Source organism: Anopheles stephensi, chromosome 3 (assembly GCF_013141755.1).
Source record: "Anopheles stephensi strain Indian chromosome 3, UCI_ANSTEP_V1.0, whole genome shotgun sequence".
Classification (NCBI taxonomy): Eukaryota; Metazoa; Arthropoda; class Insecta; order Diptera; family Culicidae; genus Anopheles; species Anopheles stephensi.
In genome coordinates this window covers 79,629,609-79,652,799 of record NC_050203.1, presented here as the reverse complement: position 1 = coordinate 79,652,799, position 23,191 = coordinate 79,629,609, and the positions used below count along the sequence as shown (strand labels likewise).

Sequence of the window (23,191 nt, the reverse complement as noted above, 5' to 3'; positions counted from 1 at the left end):
GTTTGTTGTAGAAACACTTTGAGCGCCATAGTTCTTATACATTTCATATCGGATATTCTAGTTTTCTGTATGTAGGACACTCCCGCTGACTCTATCTATGTGCTCGTAGTGCTCATAAATTCCCAAAACAATTTCCCGTCGGATTTCGCTATTTTTTTCTAAGGGCCTGAGTCGTTTCAGGCGGATGCATCCTTTGTCACAGTTGTCGAAGGAAGAAATAGGAGGGATTGCTACTAAGGCCCGGACATCTGTAGGGATCGCTGTCTCAGAGTACAGATTACGAAGCAGAACATTTTACACATAGAGATCAAGACTGTGATGACTCGCAAGATAGGGCCGAGGTACTAAAGCATCGAGATTCAACTCGGCGAGGATTTGGCAATAAATCAACTACAGTTTAGGTAACTTGAACGTATTTATTGAAAGCGGACCAGTATGATTTAAAACACGATTTACACAATTTGATAGTAATACCTCCGACGGTTCTTTCCCTTACTCAGGACTGCCGAGTAGATCGAACGGATTCACAGTGCTGGAACTGGCCGGTGGCGAAAGCGTGCTGTTCGCATCCTCATCTTCCTCATTGTCTCCGTCATTGCTAACCCCGGCCACATCTTCCGTGTCCGTGTCCGAAAAGAAATCGTCCTCATCCTCGTGACCATCGTTCTCAACGATCGCTTGAATTTCTTTCACCCTCGCCAGCCCCGGATCGGTGGCCAGCCGCTCCTTCTCCTGATGGTAGCCGATAGGCTTAAGGGAGAGCGTAATTTTTCCGTCCAGTGCCATCCGGAGAATACTGTTCGCTGCCCGGTACGTGTCGGGTCGAGCCGCTTTCGCCGTTAGGAATCCACGTTTGATTGCCCAAGCGTCACAAATATCGATCGGTGACCATTCGTCATTATCATTCTCCGGGTGCTTCAGCGCAAGCAATTGCACCAAATCGAGACGCTCCGCAAGAAACCGGATTGAACCGTACGGTTCGCGGAGTTGTGCGATCGGGTAACTTCCCATCAGCACTTGCAACCGTCGAGGCGTTGAGGAAGGAAACACCAAACCCGGACAATCACACAGCCGGACCGTGTTGGTTAGAAAAATCGTTTGAAAGTGTTTCGTGTGACCCGGCGTGCGGCTTACGCTAACCACCTTCCGGCCCATGACGGCATTCAGCAGCGACGATTTTCCAACGTTCGGAAACCCGACGCAACCGATCGTGAGTACTCCATTTCTAAACTTTACCGGCTCTTCGAAGGCGAAATCTTTCTCCTCCTCGTGGGTCCGCTCGGCAATGACCTTCTCATCGTCGTCCCCGTCCACGTCCATGGGAGCGTTCCGTTCTTCCAGGATCTTTTGCTCCCACGAACCCAAATCCACCTCGTCGCCAACGTACTTGCGGCAAACGTCATAGATCTGCTGTGCGCCTTCCGCCGCCATACGCATGCGGCCCCGCCGGCGACGAATTTTGAGCCCGAACTTGCTTTCCTGCTTGCCGCGCAAATTGTACGAAGGGTAGGACGTGAACAGCACCACCTTGATTTGCGGATACTTTTGCTCGAAGTACTGCTTCCAGGCTAGCACCGCCTCGGCTTCCACCAGGTCAATCTTGTTGATGACCAGCATCATACCTTTGCCAAGCTCTTCCGTCACGTACTTGTACAGCGACGGAGGAAACATTAGTGTCTGGAGAATGGAAAGGGAGAGAACGAGAAAAATGGAATATTAATTCATGCTACATCGTACCAACGATGAGACACGTACAGGAAAACGGGCATCCACAATGATTAAAACTATGTCCGACAGCTCTAACACACGCCACAACTGACGCCACGTTTCCAGATTCAACTCACAGAAGCTCAGCGATTTCATATCATCGTAATGATCTTTCTCCAGCTTTGTAACGTATTTCTGCAAACGAAAAGTAGAACCATTTCAATGAAACATTCCAAAAACTTTCATTTTGTCGAACTTACAAAAAAGTATCGATTCTCATTCCCATCCAACTGCTCCTTAGACATCTCGTAGCACCACTTGGGTCGGGTGGGAAAATCATACCGCTGAAAAAAGTTGTCCCCCAGTTCCATCTCCTTCTCGCTCCGATACTCCAATCCCTTCCGGGCCTCTTCCTTCAATTCTCGCAGCTCCTTCGGCGTTTCCCGGTGGAACTGTAGCACGTAGCGGTTCGTTTTGCTGCGCGGATCCTTCAACGGTTGCATATTGATCTTTTCGATGTTTTCACCGAACGTCCGGGGCATATCGCTGTCCTCGCTGATATCGCTCGATTCTTCATCCTTAAGGTTGCGGATTAAATTGTGCGATGTGCTACCTGCGTTTTGCGGAGGGAAGGAAGTAAAGTAAATCGATTAATTTTAACACTACTTTGCATACATCTAGAACCTTCGCCCACGGCAGGCGGATCGCTTACTTTTGGCTTGTTTTTTCGCTAACAGCTGTTGTTTCTTCTGCTTTCCACTGAATGCCACCTTGCGCCTTCCCTGGGGCATGATGAATCCTTTTGTTGGTTTTTTACTGGCTGTCGATTAAACAATCACGTTTCCGAAATAGATCCCTCCCGGCACCGTTTTGGTGTTTTTGCGTTTTCGTTCGGCATAAAGGAAGTTGTCAAACTGGTTTGTTTACATCTGGTTACAACGCCACATTTGCACCACATTGTTTAATTTGAATCTCGTGTTCGAAGAGCATAAAGGACAAAATCTAAAATCATAGATCACAAAAATGATTGTGAATAATTTAGGCTCACTCTAGTTATAATTTTTAATAAGAAAACGTTGACTTTCTTTTTGAAAATAATTCAAAACAGTCCGCTACACCACACCTGTCATCTCGGCCGTCAAACGAAATGTCAATCCTGTCAATAGCTCAATCTGCGATAACAATATAAACAACAGCCCCGTACAAACAGCAGCAGCAAATTTAGCGTATTTTCTTGTTCAATTATCACCTTATCAGCGATGGATTCCGACATGATCGCGTAATTACGTGCGAAAATGTCATCCTTTACCGAGTCGCGCGCTGGCGGAAGTTTGGGCGGTTTGATCGGTGTCGGTGGTGCGGGAACCGTCGGCAGCGAGCCATTATGTCTGCAGCGCAAAAGTTCCTGGGTGCGGGAGTACCGCGATCTGCAGGCGAACGTAATGTCCGTCGATTGGACCGGTTCGTGGATACTGCTGGCCGGTCGGCGACTGCTCGCCCTGCAGTCACTGCGTGACTACGAGTGTACGGACGCCAGCAACCCGCGCATGGACGATACGATCGACTGTGGGCTGCGAAAGTTTCAGCGCCACTCGAAGTATGAGGTGACGGCCGCCGAATGGGCCATCTGCCAGAACAGTCAGGAGTACTGTGCGATCGCTACCTGCCAGCAGATCGAGGTCGTCACGTGGCGCTCCGGCGAACCGACCCTGCAGCACTCGCTTCGAGCGCACACCCGAATGATAACGGACATCGACTGGCACTCGAAGGTGCCGCACCTTCTGGCCAGTTGCTCGATCGACACGTTCACGCATCTGTGGGATCTGCGCGATCCCCGGAAGCCGGTACTGTCGCTGAGTGCGGTCTGTATGTCCGGTGCCAGTCAGGTGGGTTTTAATCGGGTCTCGGGGAATCTGGTCGCCACGGCCCACGATGGCGACCTGCGCATCTGGGACCAGCGCAAAGGTTCGTGTCCGATACAGTACATAACGGCGCATCTGTCGCGCATCCACGGTATCAACTGGAGCCACGATCACGAGACGAGCCTGTCCACCGCTAGCCAGGACGGTACGGTGAAATACTTCGACATAAACAACCCGCGCCGGGCGGAGAAAATCATCACGACGTCCTGTCCAGTGTGGCGGGCCCGGTACACCCCGTTTGCGGACGGTCTGGTTACGACCAGCGTTCCGCAGCAGGGGCGCGGCGAGAACAGTCTCCTGATGTGGAACAACTCCAAGCAGGACGCGCCCATTTGCGCGTTGGTCGGGCATACGGACGTCGTGCTGGACTTTGCCTGGGGCCGGAAGGACATTCACGATCCCGAGCTGATTACGTGGTCGCGCGACCAAACCATACGCATCTGGCGCATCGACGAGGAGGTACGGAAGCTGTGCGAACGCTACCCACCGGACGATGACGACGGGTTCATGATCGAGGAGGCTGGCAGTAATGGGGGGAATGGCGGAGGCCTACCCAGTAGTTCCGGCAAATTTACGCTGTCCGGCTGCCCGAAGAGTCCGATGCGCGAGAAGCAACCGTCGGTTTCGTTGCAGCACGAATTTTCGCTGCTAAACCCCAACATTCCGCACATCGACATTGAGGTGCTGGATCCGATCAAGCGTACCGCCACCGTACGAATCTCCGTCAATGGGTACGTGATCATGTTGCAGGTGAACTTTCCACCGCTCTACCCGAACAACGGGACGGTGCCGGAGTTTCACTACTGTCAGGGAACTTCGCTGGACGATGCGCTTTCCGTGACGCTCATGAAGGTTCTGCGGACCACCGCCAGTCAGCGTGTGAAAAAGGGTCGCACGTGTCTGGAGCAGTGTTTGCGGGCGTTGGTGAATCAGCTGAAGAAATCGTTCAACAATGGAGATCGCCATCTGCGGCTACAGTCGCCCCGGCTGGAAGGTGCGCTCAGTAGTGCACTGCACGATGCGTGTGTACCATTCCCCAAAACCTCTGGGGTTCGGTTTAGCCAGGTGGGCATCCTCGTAACGTTCTCGCGTCCGCTGAACACGAAACGCATTAGCTTGAAGCAGCAAAACACGACACCGAGAGCACTGTCGGCACTGAGCGGTGGTTATCTGGGGAACGTGATGGGATCGCAACCCATTCTGTACGCTCATCGGGATCCTAGCACGTCATCGTTTTATCTGCCGGATAGGGTAAGCGTGCAACTACTCAAGAACGTAAACCGATTTGTAGGTCTAAAACTAAATTCCTTTTCTTTTATCCTCCCCCACCCCCCCTCAGAAATCATCGCGCCACCGAGGATCGTCGGTCAAAATCAACGTATCGCCCGTGCACGTATACGACGTGTCGAAGATCCTCTACGTAAGTCGCGAGCTGGCGGAACACTACATCATCAACACCACAAACGTGGCCGAAATGTGTCGCCATAATCGTGCCGCGGCGGAAAAGTACGGTCGACCGGATCTGGTACAGTGCTGGTCGCTGGCCGAAATGATCGCACAACCGAGCACCGAGTTCGAGACGGACGACGACATGCTGTGCGCTCAGAATCCGTTCGCCAAAAGTCTCCTGGAGTCGCTGTACGTATCTGGCAGTTGATAGCTAAAGCAAACGATGATCGAACTCTCGGTTTTTAGCATTCATCACTTTGCCCGCATCCACGATGTACAGACGGCGGCAATGCTTTGCTGTGCGTTCGGTCGCCACTGCCCATCCGCACTGGAGCTGTCGATGAGCTCCAGTTCGAGCAGCAAATCCATTAACCAAAGTGTAAGTGTAAGTCGCCCGAAAAAAAATCGGTCACATCGGTCGAACATGCTGCTAGTTCTTCATGCTGCCAAGCCGCTTGCTCGGAAGCAGCAAAACGCTACGTAAAACGGTCCGCTTCCGAGTTGCGATTTATTTTCTTCCCGTTTTGTTTTTCCTGGCAAAAAAACCTTATTTAGGCCTCTCTAAATGCGGCGAGTTTTACGATAGGCGCATGTACGGGTACGGGGACTAGTTGCTGTTGGTTGATAACACTTTTGTTCCATGGCATATGGTGCTGGATGTGCGCGGTCGTTCCCTCTTCCAATCCGGATGATGCTTCCGGTTGCTCGATTAGTTCATCCGGTTCAACGCATTTTTTGGACGACAAAATTTAACTAACACATGGCAAAACCCAATCAGCAAACGGGAAGAAGATTGTTCGCCCAATACTAATGAATTCATCCAACAGCCCGACTACATATATACATATCTTTACATACAGTCCATCTTCCCTTTGAATGTTTCCTCAACACCCCCCCTCCCCACTCCCGGGTACCCTTTCTCTCCACTGTCCCTCAACCATGGCTTCAGCGGGTAGTTATCCCTATCCCTTTTACTGCCCCTGGTGGGTTGGGTAGGGGCATTAGCTAATGAAAGCCCCCGGTAGTGTATTTTATCTTCTTCCGTTAGCTTTTTAATTGTTTCTTTCCTTCAACCCTTCATTATAGCACTTACTTAGCGGTCATCGAAAAATTAAGGTAAATCAGGTATATTACACTGTTAATCCGGCTGTGATTGTTGCCAAAGCAAGCAAACAAAACAAACAAAACAAAAAACGCGAAAAACGCTGGCTCCAAAACTTCCATCCCATCTGCAAAACCGGAACCAAGATACGCTTAATCTGCGCTCGTGTAAAACTGTCTGCGACTCTTCTGTGTGTGCGTGTGTGTGCTTGTGTGAAACCGGGAAACCTGGAACCACATACTGACGCTTCTGTCCCGCTTGCCCGTCCATCGGTTTTGTACAATTTGTGTTGCTTTTACGTGCTTTTGGTTTTGTGTCTCGATGTCCCTTTGCTTCCGCGGTCTGTCCGGTCGCGGTCCCCGCTCTAACTCCCACTTCCTCAACGAAAGTTCCTGCGTCTTAGCATCGGTGACACTCATCTCGGAATGCTCTCCTGCGCTAACCTCACATACATACATGTACATTTAAATCCTGGCTAGCTTCCATCTGGCGACCGCCTGTCGATGCGCAAGCATCCTGTTTGCGTCCTCGCTTGTCCTGTACTTCCCTTTGGTGTATCTCTGTGTGCTGTGGAAATGTGCTTACGCCATCTTCGCATTCCTGTATCTGTGAACGTGCCGGATCTTGTGTGTGTGTGTGTGTGTGTGTGTGGTTCCCCTTCCTCTCACACACTCTCCACCGAGCACGCTCAATCGTTTAATAATGTTGTACGTTGTTGCTTTACTTCCTTCCTTTTTTACGTGCGCCCGCGGTTCGTCGAATGCAGCCAAGCGGTTCACCGTACCACACGATCCTTCCGGTCGATCCATCCTCCAACCAGGGCTGGATACTGGCCCAGCAGCTGAAGCATCTGCGCAGCAACTCGTGGTCCGACTCGCTGGATGATATACGGCTCGGCGGATCATCGTCGGCGGTCGTCGGGTTCGGCGGTGACATCGGCACCAGGTGCTTGCTCGGCGATAGCAACCGCTACCTGTACGATAACTTCAAGCGAAGCTACGCGGAAATGCTGTACCGGTGGGGGTTGCTGGTGCAGCGGGCCAAAGTGCTCAAGTATCTGTCCAGCTACGTCGACACACCGCGCTGTGTGGAGTTTGTGACGGAATGCTTAAACTGCTGCCGGGTCGGAGCGCCGGCCTGTGCGAGCTGCAAGAAGCCGGTACTGTACTGCAGCCTGTGCCGTTTGCCGGTGCGCGGTGCGGCGAACGCCTGCCTGCACTGTGGCCACGGGGGCCATACGGAGCATATGCGGATATGGTTCGAGCGGCACGACGTGTGCGCTACCGGGTGCGGATGTCCGTGTTTGAGCAAAAGTTCAAAGCTTTGTAATTTGTAGATTCCATCGGGGGAACATTGTTTGTACAGTTTGATGAGTCGTAGGACATATGGCAAGTTGTTGTAAATGAAACTGTTTTGTTTGAAATTCGAATCAAAGATCGTACACGTGGTTTCGGAAGGAAATGTTAAACTACTATTCAAGACCGGCCGTGTCGTTCTTGTTTATCAATTCTTTATTTGCTTAAAGATACGCCTTAATGTAATGTCATTTTTACTTCCCTTCCAACTCCGATGTATGCCTCTTGGTTACTATTTGTTCTACACAGTCTTCAAAGGTAAACCTCGAGCTTTCGCTCGATAAACTTGCGGCACAGCGGACACAGCGGATTGTAGTAACACAGTTCTCTCGCGCAGGCTTTACACACACAAAGATGCCCGCAGGGAATGAACGCAACGGTACGCTCATTGTCTTCGCAGATGATGCAGTTTCCTACCGTCGAACGATTGCAGTCTTCTTCAGCCCGATCGGGTCGTCTCACGCTACCGGTAGCGTTCCGATTTCGCATTCTGTATACATTCCACAGATAGTTGACCGTCAAGCTGTACGTTCGTTGAAGTTTGGGCCGTACGAAACAGTACCCAGAGTGTACCATCTGCTTAAAGTAATTGAGCGTTACTACCATCGGTTTCGGGTATTGGTAGAGAAGCGCCAGCAGCAGCAAGCCCCAGGCCGACTGTGCCGGTACCTCCTGGCAAATGAACTGTTTCACAGTGAGCAGTGCAGCGACCAATGCATCGCCCAAGTTCCGTGCAGCTTGTTGCAGTAGTTCCCATCCATCGCCCAGCTTTGCATCGATCAAAACCATCACCTGGTATGGGGCGGTGAACAGCATCCATACCGCGTCTCCGGTCAGTATCAGGGCCTGCTTTACACCCCAAACGCTCAGCTTCAGCACCGACAGAAAGGCGATTGTTCCATTGTAAATTGCTCGGCCGACGAAGAGAACGGCACTGGCTACCTTTCCGATATTGGTGATGAAAAACTGGGACGTACCGGCGAGGAACGCTTGTGCATCCTGGATTAGATGGCGATTGTCTTCGTAGACGATTTGCGTGAAGGCGGTTACATTCTGCAAACACCACAGCACGATCCACGCTACATTGTGGATGATGTAATATAGTATATAGCCGGCGTAGCTAACAATAGTGACGAGTTGGTGCACCAGGCAGTAAAAGTTGTATATAAAGTCGCCTATTGCGGCCAGTACCATCGTGGCACTCGGTTTGAGGTGGTGGTGTTTTCGATCCCTCACTAGTAGATTGCTTATAGCTTTGTTTTTGCCCTCACAGGACTACTGCTGCTACATTTTAAGATCAAATCGTTGGAAAAGATAGCGATTTAGCAGAACGAACGAAAGATAAACAAAACAATCCAAAACGAAAGTTGGCCCGGCTTTGTGATTGTTGTGACATTTCCCCGAACGCTGCACAGTGTGCGGACGTGCGGTCAGCGACAATGACAGCTTGTGGCATTAATGTTTGTTTACTGTAGCGGTAAAAAACAAAATCTTTTTTTACAGAACGATTCAACAGCGGTGCCGATCTTCACACGGCAGGACAGGGATTGAAATCCCATCTCAATCTGCCTACGCGTATGCAGGAATTACTATCCAGGTACAGGTAAAATCTAATCATGGAAAGCCAGGAATGGCAGTCCTTGGCAACTTCTTGAGTTTGTAAAACTGAGAACAATTGAATACAAAGTTGATTTGAAAATACTATGTAATATGTATTTAAACAAATGATTACAAAAGGGGCGCAGGATTATATGCTCTTCTATGAGTATCAGATCTCATACCCCCGTTATCATGATGATTCCCACGAAACTATCACGGATTCTTTCAGTCCACGAGTTGGTTAGGAGAGTATCAATTCAATCTTTATTATTTAGTGATGGGAATGAGAAAGAAGAATGAAAGCAACGCGACCAACGAACCGCGCGTTTTATGCGTCCACACAAAAGAAATGTTCGGTGTCGACTGTGGTGTATATCATTCCTTCCTGTCCCATGTGGTCAATGATGCTCCTGGAAGTAGTGGACAAAAGTCCCGGTTAGTTTTGCCAACATGCAACGATGGATAAAGCGCACTCGAAACTTACTGCATCTCGGAAGGATTGATGTGTGAAAATTTGGCTTGCAACTCCTTGCGACTGATGCCAATATCGGAGACATGGTTTTTAATCACTTTGTACACGGCCAGCTGCTTTCCGTTCAAACCGAGCGATGCACCGACCGAATCGGATTCCATGAAACCACCGTTCGAGGCCGCGTTAGCGTTCGTATCCAGGCCGGGTTCCGTCTTACGCTTGCTGTTCTCTTCTCCCTTGTACCGTGAGTGCAGCACCTCTAGCAGATGGGTGGTAACTTCGTTCGGCGAATCAATCTGATCGATCTTGAATATCATGATCGCTTTCGTGCCGCCCTGGTTCCTTACCGATCCGACGACCCGTGCGTAGGACTGCGGTACAATGCTTGGCGTGCTGGTGGCACCATCCTCTTCGATCCAGAAGTGTGCATCAATTTGGCCTGTTTGAATGAGCGTGAGCAGTGAGACGGAGGATCGATCTTCTCCGGGGTGCGCGCGCAGTGCCCATGTTCCCGGAGGTGGCGTTACATACCTGTATGATCTTCCAGCTGGTAAGTGACTTTGGTTGACGAGTACTCGACATTCCGTATGATGGCCACCAGCGTAACCATCGCATACTGATGTCCGAACAGCGTTATGCCACTGTCCGACGATTCTAGCACCTGCTGGATGACGAGCGGCAGGACACCTTCCGCTTTGTTCTCGGATCCAGCACCACCGGATGTGGTAAAACCACCGGCACCAACTGAAACCCGGCATCGGGAGGCATCGGAAAATGGATAAGGTGAGTCGAAATGTACGATAATTGCATCCAAAGACAGTACTTACAGCTATCGTTCATTTTTGGCGAGAGGTAAAAACAACACAACAAGGATTTACTTGAATTGGCGCCCAAACACAGGTCCGGCATGTAAACGGGTCGGATCGCGCTGTATTCGTTTGACAGATCGTATCGCGCTGACAGAACGGATTTGACATTTTGGCGGTTGAAATGTTTCAGAATTTTGAATTTCAGTTTGTGGCGGTTACTTTAACTACGAAATAAAATCAAATTGTTATTACGAATTGGATGCGAAAGTTTAGTATTAAGGTCGGAATACATTGAAGCAACAAATTCATGCTGATCTTCAACATAAAACGAAACTTATAAGATTTAAAGATGGTACGGTATGGAAAGATTTCATTAAGATCTCTCGCAAATGCTTTTGGATAGGTAGAAGTCCCGTGTGGAATTGAGATATCCAAACCGCGAAGATTGCATTCATCATGCTGGTAGTATAATTTTGGTTTACACAAAAAATCATCCTAGACATCTGAACTCCTCCTGAACCTGCCCAACATCCGACTCGGCTGTAGCCGTACTGTCTGGCAGCGTCGGCTAATCATACGATGCTTGTTGGCACATGCAATATTGGAAAATTATTTATAACACTTCACACAATACCCCAACCCCCCAGTGCCCCCGACCAGGAAGCTGCAGGTGTAACGATACGATGTAGTCTGCGAGTCTGCGAGGGACACAAACAGTCTACACGCATGAGGATCGGTTCCCAGCCCGTGGTACGCTTTTCCCCATTAGAATGTCGCGTCATTAGCGTAATACATTTCGAGTGAGATTAATTTATGGTGATCGGTCTTCCTAGAGGGCGACGAAGGGAGTCGAAATCGATCCATGGAAATGGAAGCACTTCCAACCCAGACAAAATCGCCACGGATACTCTTTGTCTCTCTCTCTCTGCCGGGTGCAGATGATGATGATCGCGAAACGATGTTCGATTGAAACGAGGTGGGAACATACGCATACATTGGGGATGTATGCGCATCTTCGTTCCTGTCGCTCCCCGAGGGCTCCACAGCTAGCAGCGGGATATTTATATGGGAACCTGTAGGAACCTCTTCCGTGGAGGGAAACACCAAGCGAGAGAGATCCTGCAAAACCCCTCCCAATGCTCCACTTTGCTCGAGTTGCAGATGCAGGCACGTTTGATCAATTTCTATTCCACCGTTTGCAAGCATTTAATCACGTTGCTATTAATTTTATCCCGATGCTCGCTGTCTACGGATGAGGATCGCTTTTGCTCCAAAGCGAGGGGAGTAGAATTGGACGCAAAAGCGGTGTATAATGGTGCAATTACCCTGTGCAAGATAATGATGTTTAAGCTTGTGACACAATATCGTACCATTAGGCGGTCGGAAGAATTTTATATCGGGGTGGGGAACACTTCATATTATGCTGAGATTTTTCTTAATGAGATAAATCATGTTCCAAGAACATGGGTATAGGTCATCATCAAAGTTAAACAGCTCCAAAGTTGGAGTTAGATTTTGGCATGTCCATACCGTGCTCATAATGTTGCAAACTTTTCGTTCCCTTTTTACTCATGGTAGGCTCGGGACTCGGGGCGATCCGATGGGAATCGCCGGGCGGTAATGGACTTTCGTGGAGGTAAATTATTCACACGCAGACATGATCTCGGTGACACACATAACATGAACATGGTTGGGTTGATAAATTGTTGGCAGCTTTCTTCATTGCACCGCCTGGGTACCGGTGATCGGCAGCTCGTTTGATCTGGTGATTTGATTTGCCCGGTTGATGTGTGTTTCTATTTCCATTTGGCATGTTCATGTCGCGATGCTTGATGTAGTGAAATGTAGTGGTAGAAGATTTATGTGGCAGCATTTGCAGCCTTGTAAGGGACTAAAGACGATCCATTGGGTGGACGGAAATAGAATAGTAGAGTTCTTTTGGAAGACGAGTTGTGATCATTTAAATTTATCCTTAATTTTTAGTTTTCTAATTTTGCAATAGATGGCGCCACTTAAGAAAACAGAAGACGTTTTAGTACTCTTCATAATAGTACACGGAAACAAAGAAGTTTCTGCTGTCTGAAAACGGGGATGCATTCAAACCTCTGGTAAGCCGTACCGGCAGGTTCATTTGCATACTCTTATCCACAACATTATGCTTCTTTGTCGACATACTCGAGATCACTCGCTAGAACAGCAAGATCGAGATCAAAAGCCGATAATTCAATGCCTAATTGACTTGTTTTTCAGCTCCACCACACGACCCTCGCCCGAGCTCCTTCAGCCACACCCCACACGGATGCCTCGGTTGATTCTCGGTCCAGCCGTTTTCCCATTTTGCAGACAACCCGCTGAAGGCACCGCAGGCAAATTAAACGTCATCCGTAAATGGACGACCAGAACCGGCGTGGACGTGGTCGGGCCGCGAATTTCCGAAACCGTGCTGTTCAAGGCAGTAATGCGGCGCACGGCAACACGGCCCTTGTCGAGCAACAGCTGTAACCTGCGTTAAATGGGTTCAATCTGTGAAATTCGTTCCGCGTACGCGTTGCGGAAGAAGAAATATTGCATGCGTTGCAGCGACTGTTGTTGTTGTTGCTGGCGAGGGTCCCTATTGTAAGGCCGGCGAGATGAAAAATGTGGAATCAATTAGCGTCCACAGTTGAAGGCGAGCCTTGAAGACGGGTTTTGTGTGTCGTCACTTGTTGCAGGGCGAATGAGCCCAAGCCACCGCAGTCGGAAAGGGAGTAGTGTTTCAGGTGAAGAATATTAGCCTTATTTGGTGCTCTTTAATCAAATGAAGGATCCGCACAACGATGGGAGGAACAGGGCTTAACGCTACTCGAGAGAGAATGTTTTTTAACAATTCTGTTTGTTTTAGTGTTTTGGTCGATTCTGGGTAGTAATCAACTTGACAGCTGACGAGTGGTAGTAGATCGGGACGATTCAAACCATACAAGGCACCGCGCCTGTACCTGAAAAAGAACCCGATGCCCAGCATTTTTCTTCGCACCAGTCGATCACGGTGCGTGAAGGTGAGAGCCCATTTTTCTCCCTACGATCGGTTCCATTTCACCACTCGCGGTAGTACGTGGTGTGCGTCATAAATCGATTAAAAGAAGAAAATGGGGACCAAAAATTACCTCAAACTCCAACCGAGAACGGTAGTAAATAATCAAACAGCCAATTAACAATAACTTATCGAACGGCTGGGTGGAAGCGATGGTGGTTAGGCAGCAGGGAGGTCTTTTGTAACCCCAAGTGCGTGCTGCGGTGATTATTGGCACCGACCACCCTGTGTGCGAAGTCACGTAGGGCCGAGTGCATCCGTTTGTGTGTGTGTGTGTGTGTGTGTGTGTGAGGATATTCAATTATGTTGCAGCATTGCGAAGGGGGCCATAAGGGCATGCGAGATGCGTGTTTTTAAATTGCCCTTCGCCGCATGGCTTGTGTGCTGAATGTTTAAAATTGACTCGCTATTTGTTGGTGGTAATTTTGTAGAATAGCTTAAAATAAAGCCATTGAAGTATTTTTTAACTCTACAGAATCTCTTAAAAAATTGCCAAAATCAACAAACAAATAAATTGATTTGTAAATAGCTTCCTATACTGTCGACTAGACTAGACTGGGCGGCTATGTCGAGTGATTGTCATCAAGATTTGACAGACAGATGGCGCTAATGCTCAAGATGGAGATGTTGCAGTAAAATTTTGGATTCGTATTTTTCACTATTATTTCTCATTATTGTTCATGATCAATTTATGAGAATAATAAACTTACAGTTTAAACCTATGTCTGTAATATCTGTTGTGGAAATTTGTTTATGTATGCGAGCCATTTCCCATTTCCTGAACCCTCGAAAAGAATTCCTTCCTTCCTTGGGCTAACGACCTTCTGGGATATACCTGATATTTCTGGCTTACTAGACCTCAAGATATCACGTAGTTAGACAGGCAGTCCTCACAGTGGGGGAACGGTCCGGATGGGATTTGAACCCCGGTTCTGTCGTACGAAGATCGGCGCCGTTGTCGCCTCCACCACTGGGTCACTAATTACATCACCAGTCAGAATTAGGAGGACCAAACAAATTGAAGAACTGCAGCATAATCATCTTGTTGGTATGTACAAGCCTGTAGTAGGATTCGTATGCAAGGGCTCTCTTCAATAGACTTCAGTACATCCATTGCACATAATTATTAGGTTGTGTCTTTAGTATCTAGTTTTTAGTAGTCTAGTGTAGTAGGAGAGTCTATGTATTACTATTAAATGTTGGCAAGCGATAATCCTACAGATTTAGGCCAATATTTTTATTTTTATAAAAAGTGCTATGAAAATTGTACTTAGGGACTTAGACTTTCCATTCAACGCCATCTGTTGGTGCTGAAGTGCGTACTAAGCAACTTGCTCACATCAGGTAAATAGCCTTGTTGAGCAAAATACCTGTCAAAGAGCTGGCAGTATCCGCGCTTATACGTATCATTACTCAAATAGAATCCGCTTACGAGGCTTCGCCCTCTCCTGTCTCTAGAATGATTCTCGTAAGGCAACAGTAGCATCCATCAAGAATGCGTAAACAAAACAAGATGCAGATCCGTGAACATAATACCCTTTCTGCCGCGTCAGGAAAAACCCCCGTACAAAAGGTTGTCTACGCCATAAATCATTCCCAAACAGTCGCAACCAGCAACAGGGGAGCAAGGAAAATTTGCAATCACTAATTGACACAATAAACTTTTAATGATAGCAATATACAGCAGCAGTAGCAGCAGCATCAGCCACCCGGTCGTTCCGTTCGCACTCGATCCGACTGGCAAACATTGACGAGTGGTCGGGGATCGGTCGGTGCGTACGAGTGTGCCCAACATAATGATGATGCACACATCCCACATGCATCGCGAGGACCTGGCCGTGGTGACATAATCAAAACAAATCCACGGAAATGTGACGTACATCGGGGCGAGATCTATATTTAGAGCAACCGTTGCAGCAATACGCGTACCGCAACGATGTGCATCGTGATTCGTCGATTGGTTTGTTAGTTAATAACTAATGTATTTCAACATGCAGCACCGTGTTGGGGAGAGGGTTTATGTTTTGCTCGCTTTTCTTCCTTAGGGCCTTGGCTGATGGTGGGCAGGTGCTCAATAGCGCAGAACACCCTCTTCTTGGAAACATGTTCATTTCCCGCCCCGTACAGCACTAGATGGAAATGGGCTGGCTATCCCGGTTTACCGACTGCGGTGGCCAAACCGCGCAAAGATGATCTATCGATGTGGCGATAAGAACCGATCGGTTGGTCCAACTTTTACTCCCCATCCCCCCTGGCGACCCTGCAGTCTTCGCGAAGCAAAAGATTATCGGATCGCGTTTACTGTGTATCGAACGCGCTGCACGAATTGGCCACATCCCGTGGGCTATGGGTGGATCCCAATAGCTTCAGCACCAGAGAGGGTTTTTCCTGCTCTGTTCTTCCGCTGTTCTACCCCCCGGGGTGGGGTAGGTTCACTTGAGCCTGCTTTCATCGGGCCGGATTAAGGTTTGCGAGCTTACTTTCCATCGGCCCTGTTCGGTGTTCGCTATCGGTTGGAGTTGATCTTAAGTAAATAAAAGTGGCTTATCTGGTCGGGTTCGGGATGGGCACCGACGTTCGGGTGGTAAATTTGTAAATAGAGTTATAAAAATCAATGAACCGGAAAATGGATTGTTTTGTGCGGCTAGTATAGCAAACAACCGGTGCCTTATCTCTGCCATTGAAAGGAAGAAATGAATGCCCGCTAGGGATGGCGAGAGTTGAGGTTAGGAAATTGATTTAGAAAGCATTGCTGCAGTTCAATCGCTTCTAATGGGTGTGCGGGGAGTCCCGGGTGCGGGACTCGATTTATGTAATAAAATTATGGTCTATTTTGTTGCTAATATACTGTAATTTTTGTGGCACTTGATGAGGGAAGAGGCTTCAAGGAAGATGTTTTGCTATCGGAACGAGGCATCTTTTCTTTTAAACTCCTGTGGTTTTTGAAGTAGAAATACTTAGCACCAAAAAGTTTTTAGTACAAGATGAAGATTATCATGTAGATTTATTCTTTATAAGACCAATTTAGTTTTGAACAGGAAATTTTTTACTAAAATTTATTATTTTCAACTATGAATCATAAACGGAGTAGTAGAACTCATTTAAGAGGCTAGAAATCTAATTATCAAAACGTACTAATAACTTCATCATTTTGTACTAAAGATACTAAGAGAATGTACTCTAAGTACAAATCGTGGCCATCGAAGCCAGTAAAGGAAAGCAAACCTTCCTTAAAGCGTGTCTGCATTAGATATGAAAAACAAAGAAAAGTTCAACCCCGAACAAACGGTCCGAGCGATTCGATTCGGGCTCGGTATCATCCTAACCTTTCGCCTACGGACATAACCACGACGGCCAGAGGCAAAATTTGCAAAACGTTTCGATTAACCAAGAAGGTGCGCGTGAGAGCAAGAGACGTTGAAAAGGAAGGAAAACCGAACCCCCTATTTGCTGAGAATGAGGCGTCCTTTTCGATTTTCCAAACTGCTGCCATGAACGGGCACGATTTTGTAGCATCCGACTATGTCGACTGATCGCAAACGATCAGCCTCAACGCCTTTCTCCTGCGTGTGTGTGTGTGTGTGCGCGCGTGCAGACCTCCTCCTTCTTGAGGCTGAGATTTGTAAAACGATTTGTTTGTTTTCGTTCGTCTCGACCAAGTCTAAGCCCTCTCCAGCTGGGTCTTGGATGTTCAAGACACACTCGTCATTATCCCAACCCAGTCTCGATCCACAGTAGTCCAAGATAGTTTACATGCGTTTTGCGTAAACCGAGCTGTCCCCGGTGCGACACGGGACAGTGTAATCCGGGTGTACTAGACGATCGGCCGGCTGGATACGCATCCCTAGCCGAGAGTCTGGGAGAGATGTGGGCACGATTAGTAGCAAAAATTGGGTGTCCTCCGAGTTTGTAAGGAGGAGCCAGCCGGGTAGAAATGGTAATCCCGTGTTCTTTGCGACAACGACCAGACACCAGACGCTGCGGACAAGATGCACAGAGAAAGCAATGGATGGCAATTGCATAAGGAGAACACGGAACGCAACGCGGTGGCTCCCAACTACCGATGGTGATATTTCTTGGGATCGTCTTCCACCGCGTTCGTGGTCACTGCAAATAAATATGGTAAAACGTGTGGCCATAAACACTCGTTTTCATTAATTTTTATTTGGCTCGCTCGAACGGCGTTCGACGTTCTGAGCTGCAACCGAACCGTTTGCGAAAGCGGTGCCTCACTAATGGGTAAAAGGCAGGGCAGATCTAGGTTTCCGAATGTCCACCTTCCAGCTGTCTAGCGTGGCAGCGTTACAGGACCAGTACAGCGTTGCCCTTTTTTCCCTCCTGCAATCGCAGCGCAGTTAAGACGTTCCCGTGGAGTTCTCCGCGGAGGTTCCCCGGGGCAGTTATACTTTAATAACAATAAAACTAACGATAATCGTTTCGTGGGGCCGAAAAGGAACGGGTAGGTTAAATTAAGCGAAATTTTCTATCGTTTTGCTGTGGGGGTGCCATACCGATTGGGGTATGCGCCACAGATTGTCGGAGCGCTTGTGCGGGAAAGAATACGCGCAAACGCGTTTCTTATTTTCACGCCCAAGCAATACTTGCAAACTACGAAATGGCCTCGAGCCAGTGGTTGGCAATCATTGTGAGTATTATTGGTGTATTATTCGGGCTTTTTATTGTATTAATATTTATTTTATACTTAACTCTGCACAAGCATTAGTGCCCGTTCTTAATCTTCAATCGAACTTGCTTTATTAAAAGATACTGTATTATTAGACTTAGTACACTTTACTTTGCCTAACTCAAGGCGCATCATAATTTTATATTCGAATTAGATCTCGTTGGTGGTGTTGACAACATGGCATCGGATCCTCATAATAAATAAATAAAAATAAAATTAATAAATAAATGACTATTCTTACTCATCACTTTCAGGATTTATGTTGAGTGGTCGTACATAAAAAAAACAACAAAAATGTGTGATCCCACTTTGCCGCCCACTGGGCCTAGAAGTGTTGGGCGGGAATTTTGGGATGGTAAGCCGGACTTTCTATTTAGCTTTGAATATATATTTATATTGATCTTTGTTTTTTGCACTGTGTCGAGTGTGGTACGGTATGGTGCTGTGCTGGTGGTGATGATGATGATTATGGCGTTTCTGACTGCTAATTTGTTCCGCACGGTTCGTCACTTAGCCGCCCGATTAGATCTTTCGAATGTTTGGTTGTTGCAGTTTCTTGGAACGTTTATTTGAGGGGGCTGACATATCGGGTGAATTTAAGCTGCAGGATTGCAGGAATAAAATCCCCTTTTCTCAATAAAACAAAAACAATTAAATTTTAATCCGCACTCTTTGATTCATAAGGAAATATAACGGGTAGAATTTTTATACGCTCGTAAATCGATCCATTATTCCTTAATCTGGTTAAACGACCTTCCAACATTTACGATGTGCGCTTCATCAATCAGCCAAGCTCGCTGCTTAATCCCTAAATTAATAATGGTGCAAACAATCCGTATCGAAATCGGTAGCAAAATGCTGAAGGACACCAAGCTGCATGAAGCTGTTTAATTGAGTAGTTAAAAATCATAACTACGGAAACGGGGCTTCCTTATGAGGATTCTTCCTTTGGTACAAACACATAAAAAAACCCTTCCACATTGAGATAGGTCACAGTCGCCGGCCAAGAACTAATTAAACTGTAACTGCAATGCAGCGAAAGCGAAATCCAGTTTCACAAGTTGTGATTGTTTTTTGTTTTTTGGTCGCGCAGAATACGGACCCTGGGGGCTGTACTTATCGTTTAAGACCGAGTCTGTTCGGAGTCGGGCTGGATGGGACACAATTTATGCACAAGATTTGGATACCAGTTTATGCAGGCAGGCGTGGAAAAGAAACCAAAAGAAGCAAGATAATTTGATATCAGTATCTGTTACCACCACGGTCACGTGAAACAGAAGGGCTCTCAATACATGTGAAAGTCGGCGATGAGCTCGCGACGATCCTGTTTACGTACAGCTGGGTCCAACCCATCCAAACCGATAAATCTTAAGGGCATCGGTCTGTGTTTTTGCTCCGAAGGCTCGTGGAATCAATTACAGGGTCTCCTCCGTGTGCGCGTGTGTGTGATTGTTTATTTGGAGCAAAATAAATATCATGTCACATAATTCTCGTTGCGTTTTGACAGTTCTAGGACAGCACGCGGCCATCCTGGAATCACACCTTTTTTTTGCAGTGGAGCTGGAGCCCCATCTAGTGGGGACCCGGTTTACGATAATGCTCGGGTTCGGGACGAGGATCTTTTTTTTTTTCGCTTGCTCTTATCTGTTAACCATCCAAGCTACGAGCAATCCGTCCACAAGATTTACCACCGAAAGTGGCCGCGAAGGTTAACGATTGTTGGCGGGTTGCGTTGTTGCACGCATATTCAATTTATTTATTTGCCAAAATTACAGTTCGAACTCTGAGACTCACACACACACTCGTGCAGGAAGGATTTATTGGTGTGGTGCATTTAATTGTTTTAATCACACACATCGCATCGCATCGCGATCGAGTCGATCGAGGTGGGTTAAAGTAAACCTCACCGAAGGTGGTACGAAAATTGATTCATCCAATACAAACAAACAGGGAAAGTCGGGGAATTTTCGCTTTCGGTGGAAAATGGTGGAATAAAAATCTTTGCTCGAGGGTCGCAAAAATCGTACTCAACATAATTCACTCGACTTGCGGCAGGATTATGTGAGGAGTCCTGTTCCTTCTCTTCTCGGAAGCATCGTTTGAAGGCATGAAGCGAATCAGAAAAGCTAAATAGGGTCCTACCGAAACTCCGAAGCAATTGTTATCAATCGAGCAGGAAAGACTCACGCGAAACGGTACGAAGTGCAAGTGAAGTTGCACAAAAATTACACCTCAACATACATAAATAATCCTTCTCTGCCGTTTCTCTTTTCGTTTCGCTTCGCTTTTGGGTTCGTTTCGTCGCTTTGCTTTTTTGTTGTTCGACCCTCAAGAATCCCTTTCCCGTGCTTAAACCATACCCTACAGGCAGGCCAGCCAGGTGCGAGGATGGGGATGAAAGGTGGGTCAAATTTTACGGCCCTTCAATTTACCTTCCGTTATGGTTCAGTTAGCATAATCGAATTATCGGTACTGTAGAATTAATTTTTAAATGCTGCTGGACGCGTCGCAGCTACGACTCGCGTGGTGGGTTTTGCTGCATCCACCGGGGTTTTCTCCGGCTCTGTTAGATGTATCCTTATGCGCTTATCGTTCGCTTCCTGCCAACAACCGAAGGATGCCAAATTTCACTTAAGCCTCCGTGTATATTGTAACAATAACTCGTTTATTCATTTATTTATAACCGTAATTTCAACCGACATGCATTCCATGATATATTGTAACTGTTCCGTTATCGTTACCGTGCGTACCCGTGTACGAACGCGTTCCTGTCGGAGAGAGAAAAAAAAACCGCACATCTGAGGAAGCCTAGGTCAGGCCTGTGGTCGGCCAATGCTGGTTTCGGTGGAGTTTTTGAAAATTGAAATCCGTTAAATTTACAATTACATTCTTCAACGATTTGTGCGCATGGTTTTTGTGAAGATATGCATGCGGTACTCGGTGACTTGTGCTTCAGAAGAAGGAAGTGAGCCGTCGTGAAAAACAGGTTGGCTGTACTGAAGTACAATTGAGGGTTAAAACAAAACAGTAAAGAACGATAAACAATTGTATTGAATTAATGTTATTTCCATTGTGCTTGGAAAAACACCGCCGGGTGCATGTGGCTTCTGTTTTAGGCAGAAGCGCCTGGAACTATGCAAACTGTGTTCTAAATTTATTATATTATTGGCTGTGGTAATATATTTGGAAAATGCGGCAGTAACTGACTGAATTTGATGTATCTCAACCGGCTTTTTAAAGTCTGTAAATTATCAAAAAAGGATTGGAAAAGAAGAAAATTGCATACCTGTTGGCGCTAAAGCTAATAGTTTAAAATCGTTGAGCGTCTCTAATATCCAAATGAAATTCTGAGTCGGATAAGGTTAATCATTATAATGTTTTTTACATTATACGAGCTCAGGTTCCTAGTTTCAAAGCTTGTTAAAATGTAGTACAGCATCAACAATGACCTAACCCTTCATGATTGCATATTGTTAGGCGCTAAGAAGACGCTTGCTAGAATGATTGGCAATAATTTTAGTAGAATTCAAATGAAAAACCATCTATCGCAATTAATTAGTTAATTAAAAGAAGTTAAAATTCGATTTAAGACAATTGATTGCATACCTTAAGGCGTTACAAAAAATAATCAAAATTTCAAGCAATAAAATTTTGTTGTTTTGATGTAAATTATACTTATTTCCTTGTTACACTGAATTAACACATTACAAATTCTGTTACATGCGAAACATCCCTATAAACCTCATTAGCAATTCCGTAACTCGAACAGAGAGCTGCTCGTTCCCGTAATCCCGCTGATAATATCATCAATTCTGATAATTCGAAAAATCCGCATCGCGAACGGAATCTTTTATTACCGATCGCTTTAGCATTTTCGTATTGTTTTACTCACTATCATACACATTACAGGGGGCTTAACATAGGGAAAGAATGCAACCCACGGACGCTCGGTTTGTTCCGCGTGATTCGGGTTAAGGCGACGCAGTTTGTGCGGATTTCGGTAATTTTATGGCCGTATTGTATTTCAACAAACAGCTTAAAGCTCATCTTGTGCATGCAATCTTACGAGGTGTTGGTTCGCGGATGGGCAGCGAAATGAGTTGTACATTTTTTGCAAAAATATGTCCCTATGGAGGGGTTTCCCTTTCTTTTGTACTAACATAAATTTAGCTTAAGAAAAGGGAAAATTTCTGAAATAAAAGGATTTGTAGCTGTATGATCCCTATACTCTCTCTCCGGTAGGTCCCATCCCTTAGCGTTAACCTATTTCATAACTCCAGCTTGAGACAGTTTAAACAACACCGACCGTTTAAATATCGTCACGTATAGTGGCACGCACTGGTCCACAAAAAGGGTTACCGTTGTGAGCTGGAATGCTGCTGCGTTTTTTTTTCTTGGGGGGGGGGGGGGTCCATTTCGAACACTCCTTTGCGAACACGTCCTCCTGGTGTGCAGACGGTCCGCGAGACTTCTCTTAAGCGCTGGCAGCGTATCGCAACCACGTAGCACGACGGTTGATGTTCGTTCGAAACTTCGGTTTCGGTGTCATAAAATTTAGCATATCAATAACATCAATCAAATGGAATCAATGCAACGCAAAAATGTTGAACTGCAGCTGTCGGTTGTGGAGGAAAAAAAAAGACAAAGGAAAAGAAACCCTATCACACCAGAAAACCAAACCAAGCAGCAGCTCAGACAGCAACAAAAAAAAAAAAAGCCTCGATTCGTCTTGAAGTGTGAGGAGAAGGATCTCAAGAAAACGAGGGCCAGCGTTGCGAAGTGTGTTTGTGGCAAGATATTTCCCCGGGAGCGTTTTTGGGCGATGGCCACGATGGCCCCCGTCTCCGGGAAGACCCCGTCGGCAATATGCGGTGGTCCAGGCGAAACTGCTAGCGGAGCCTGGGCTTTTGACGTTCGGCCAGATCGTACACAGCGCGATCGTATTGTTTATGCATAAAAATAAAATTTTAAGACTTTACGCTACAACAACGGTACCCGTAGCGGGACGGTAAAACGCGAAAT

The 23,191-nt window shown here is 46.9% G+C and overlaps 3 protein-coding genes across 6 annotated transcripts; 1 reads left to right on the top strand and 2 right to left on the bottom strand.

The window, feature by feature from the left end:
• Window positions 1–396: 396 nt before the first annotated feature.
• LOC118509142 (guanine nucleotide-binding protein-like 1) lies at window positions 397–2,623 on the bottom strand. Its single transcript, XM_036049348.1, has 4 exons — window positions 2,420–2,623; window positions 1,968–2,320; window positions 1,756–1,902; window positions 397–1,677 (listed from the first exon to the last, which is right to left on the bottom strand). The coding sequence occupies exons 1-4, from the start codon at window positions 2,496–2,498 to the stop codon at window positions 493–495; spliced, it is 1,764 nt and encodes a 587-aa protein (XP_035905241.1). The 5' UTR covers window positions 2,499–2,623; the 3' UTR covers window positions 397–492.
• A 241-nt stretch (window positions 2,624–2,864) lies between these two features.
• LOC118509141 (GATOR complex protein Wdr59) lies at window positions 2,865–8,901 on the top strand. Of its 4 annotated transcripts, none has more exons than XR_004905844.1 (5): window positions 2,865–4,880; window positions 4,969–5,267; window positions 5,325–5,457; window positions 5,634–6,194; window positions 6,947–7,062. XR_004905844.1 is itself a non-coding variant. In XM_036049345.1 (5 exons), exons 1-5 carry the CDS (start codon window positions 3,003–3,005, stop codon window positions 7,514–7,516), a joined length of 2,910 nt encoding a protein of 969 aa, XP_035905238.1. In that variant the 5' UTR covers window positions 2,866–3,002; the 3' UTR covers window positions 7,517–8,901. The 4 variants fall into 4 exon arrangements, 3 of the variants coding, with proteins under 3 accessions (XP_035905240.1, XP_035905238.1, XP_035905239.1); XM_036049345.1 differs by having other exon boundaries at window positions 2,866–4,880; window positions 6,165–6,194; window positions 6,947–8,901; XM_036049347.1 differs by lacking the exon at window positions 6,947–7,062 and having other exon boundaries at window positions 5,634–6,306.
• A 328-nt stretch (window positions 8,902–9,229) lies between these two features.
• LOC118509143 (replication protein A 32 kDa subunit) lies at window positions 9,230–10,555 on the bottom strand. Its single transcript, XM_036049349.1, has 4 exons — window positions 10,434–10,555; window positions 10,138–10,350; window positions 9,619–10,045; window positions 9,230–9,544 (listed from the first exon to the last, which is right to left on the bottom strand). Exons 1-4 carry the CDS (start codon window positions 10,513–10,515, stop codon window positions 9,463–9,465), a joined length of 804 nt encoding a protein of 267 aa, XP_035905242.1. The 5' UTR covers window positions 10,516–10,555; the 3' UTR covers window positions 9,230–9,462.
• Window positions 10,556–23,191: the final 12,636 nt, after the last annotated feature.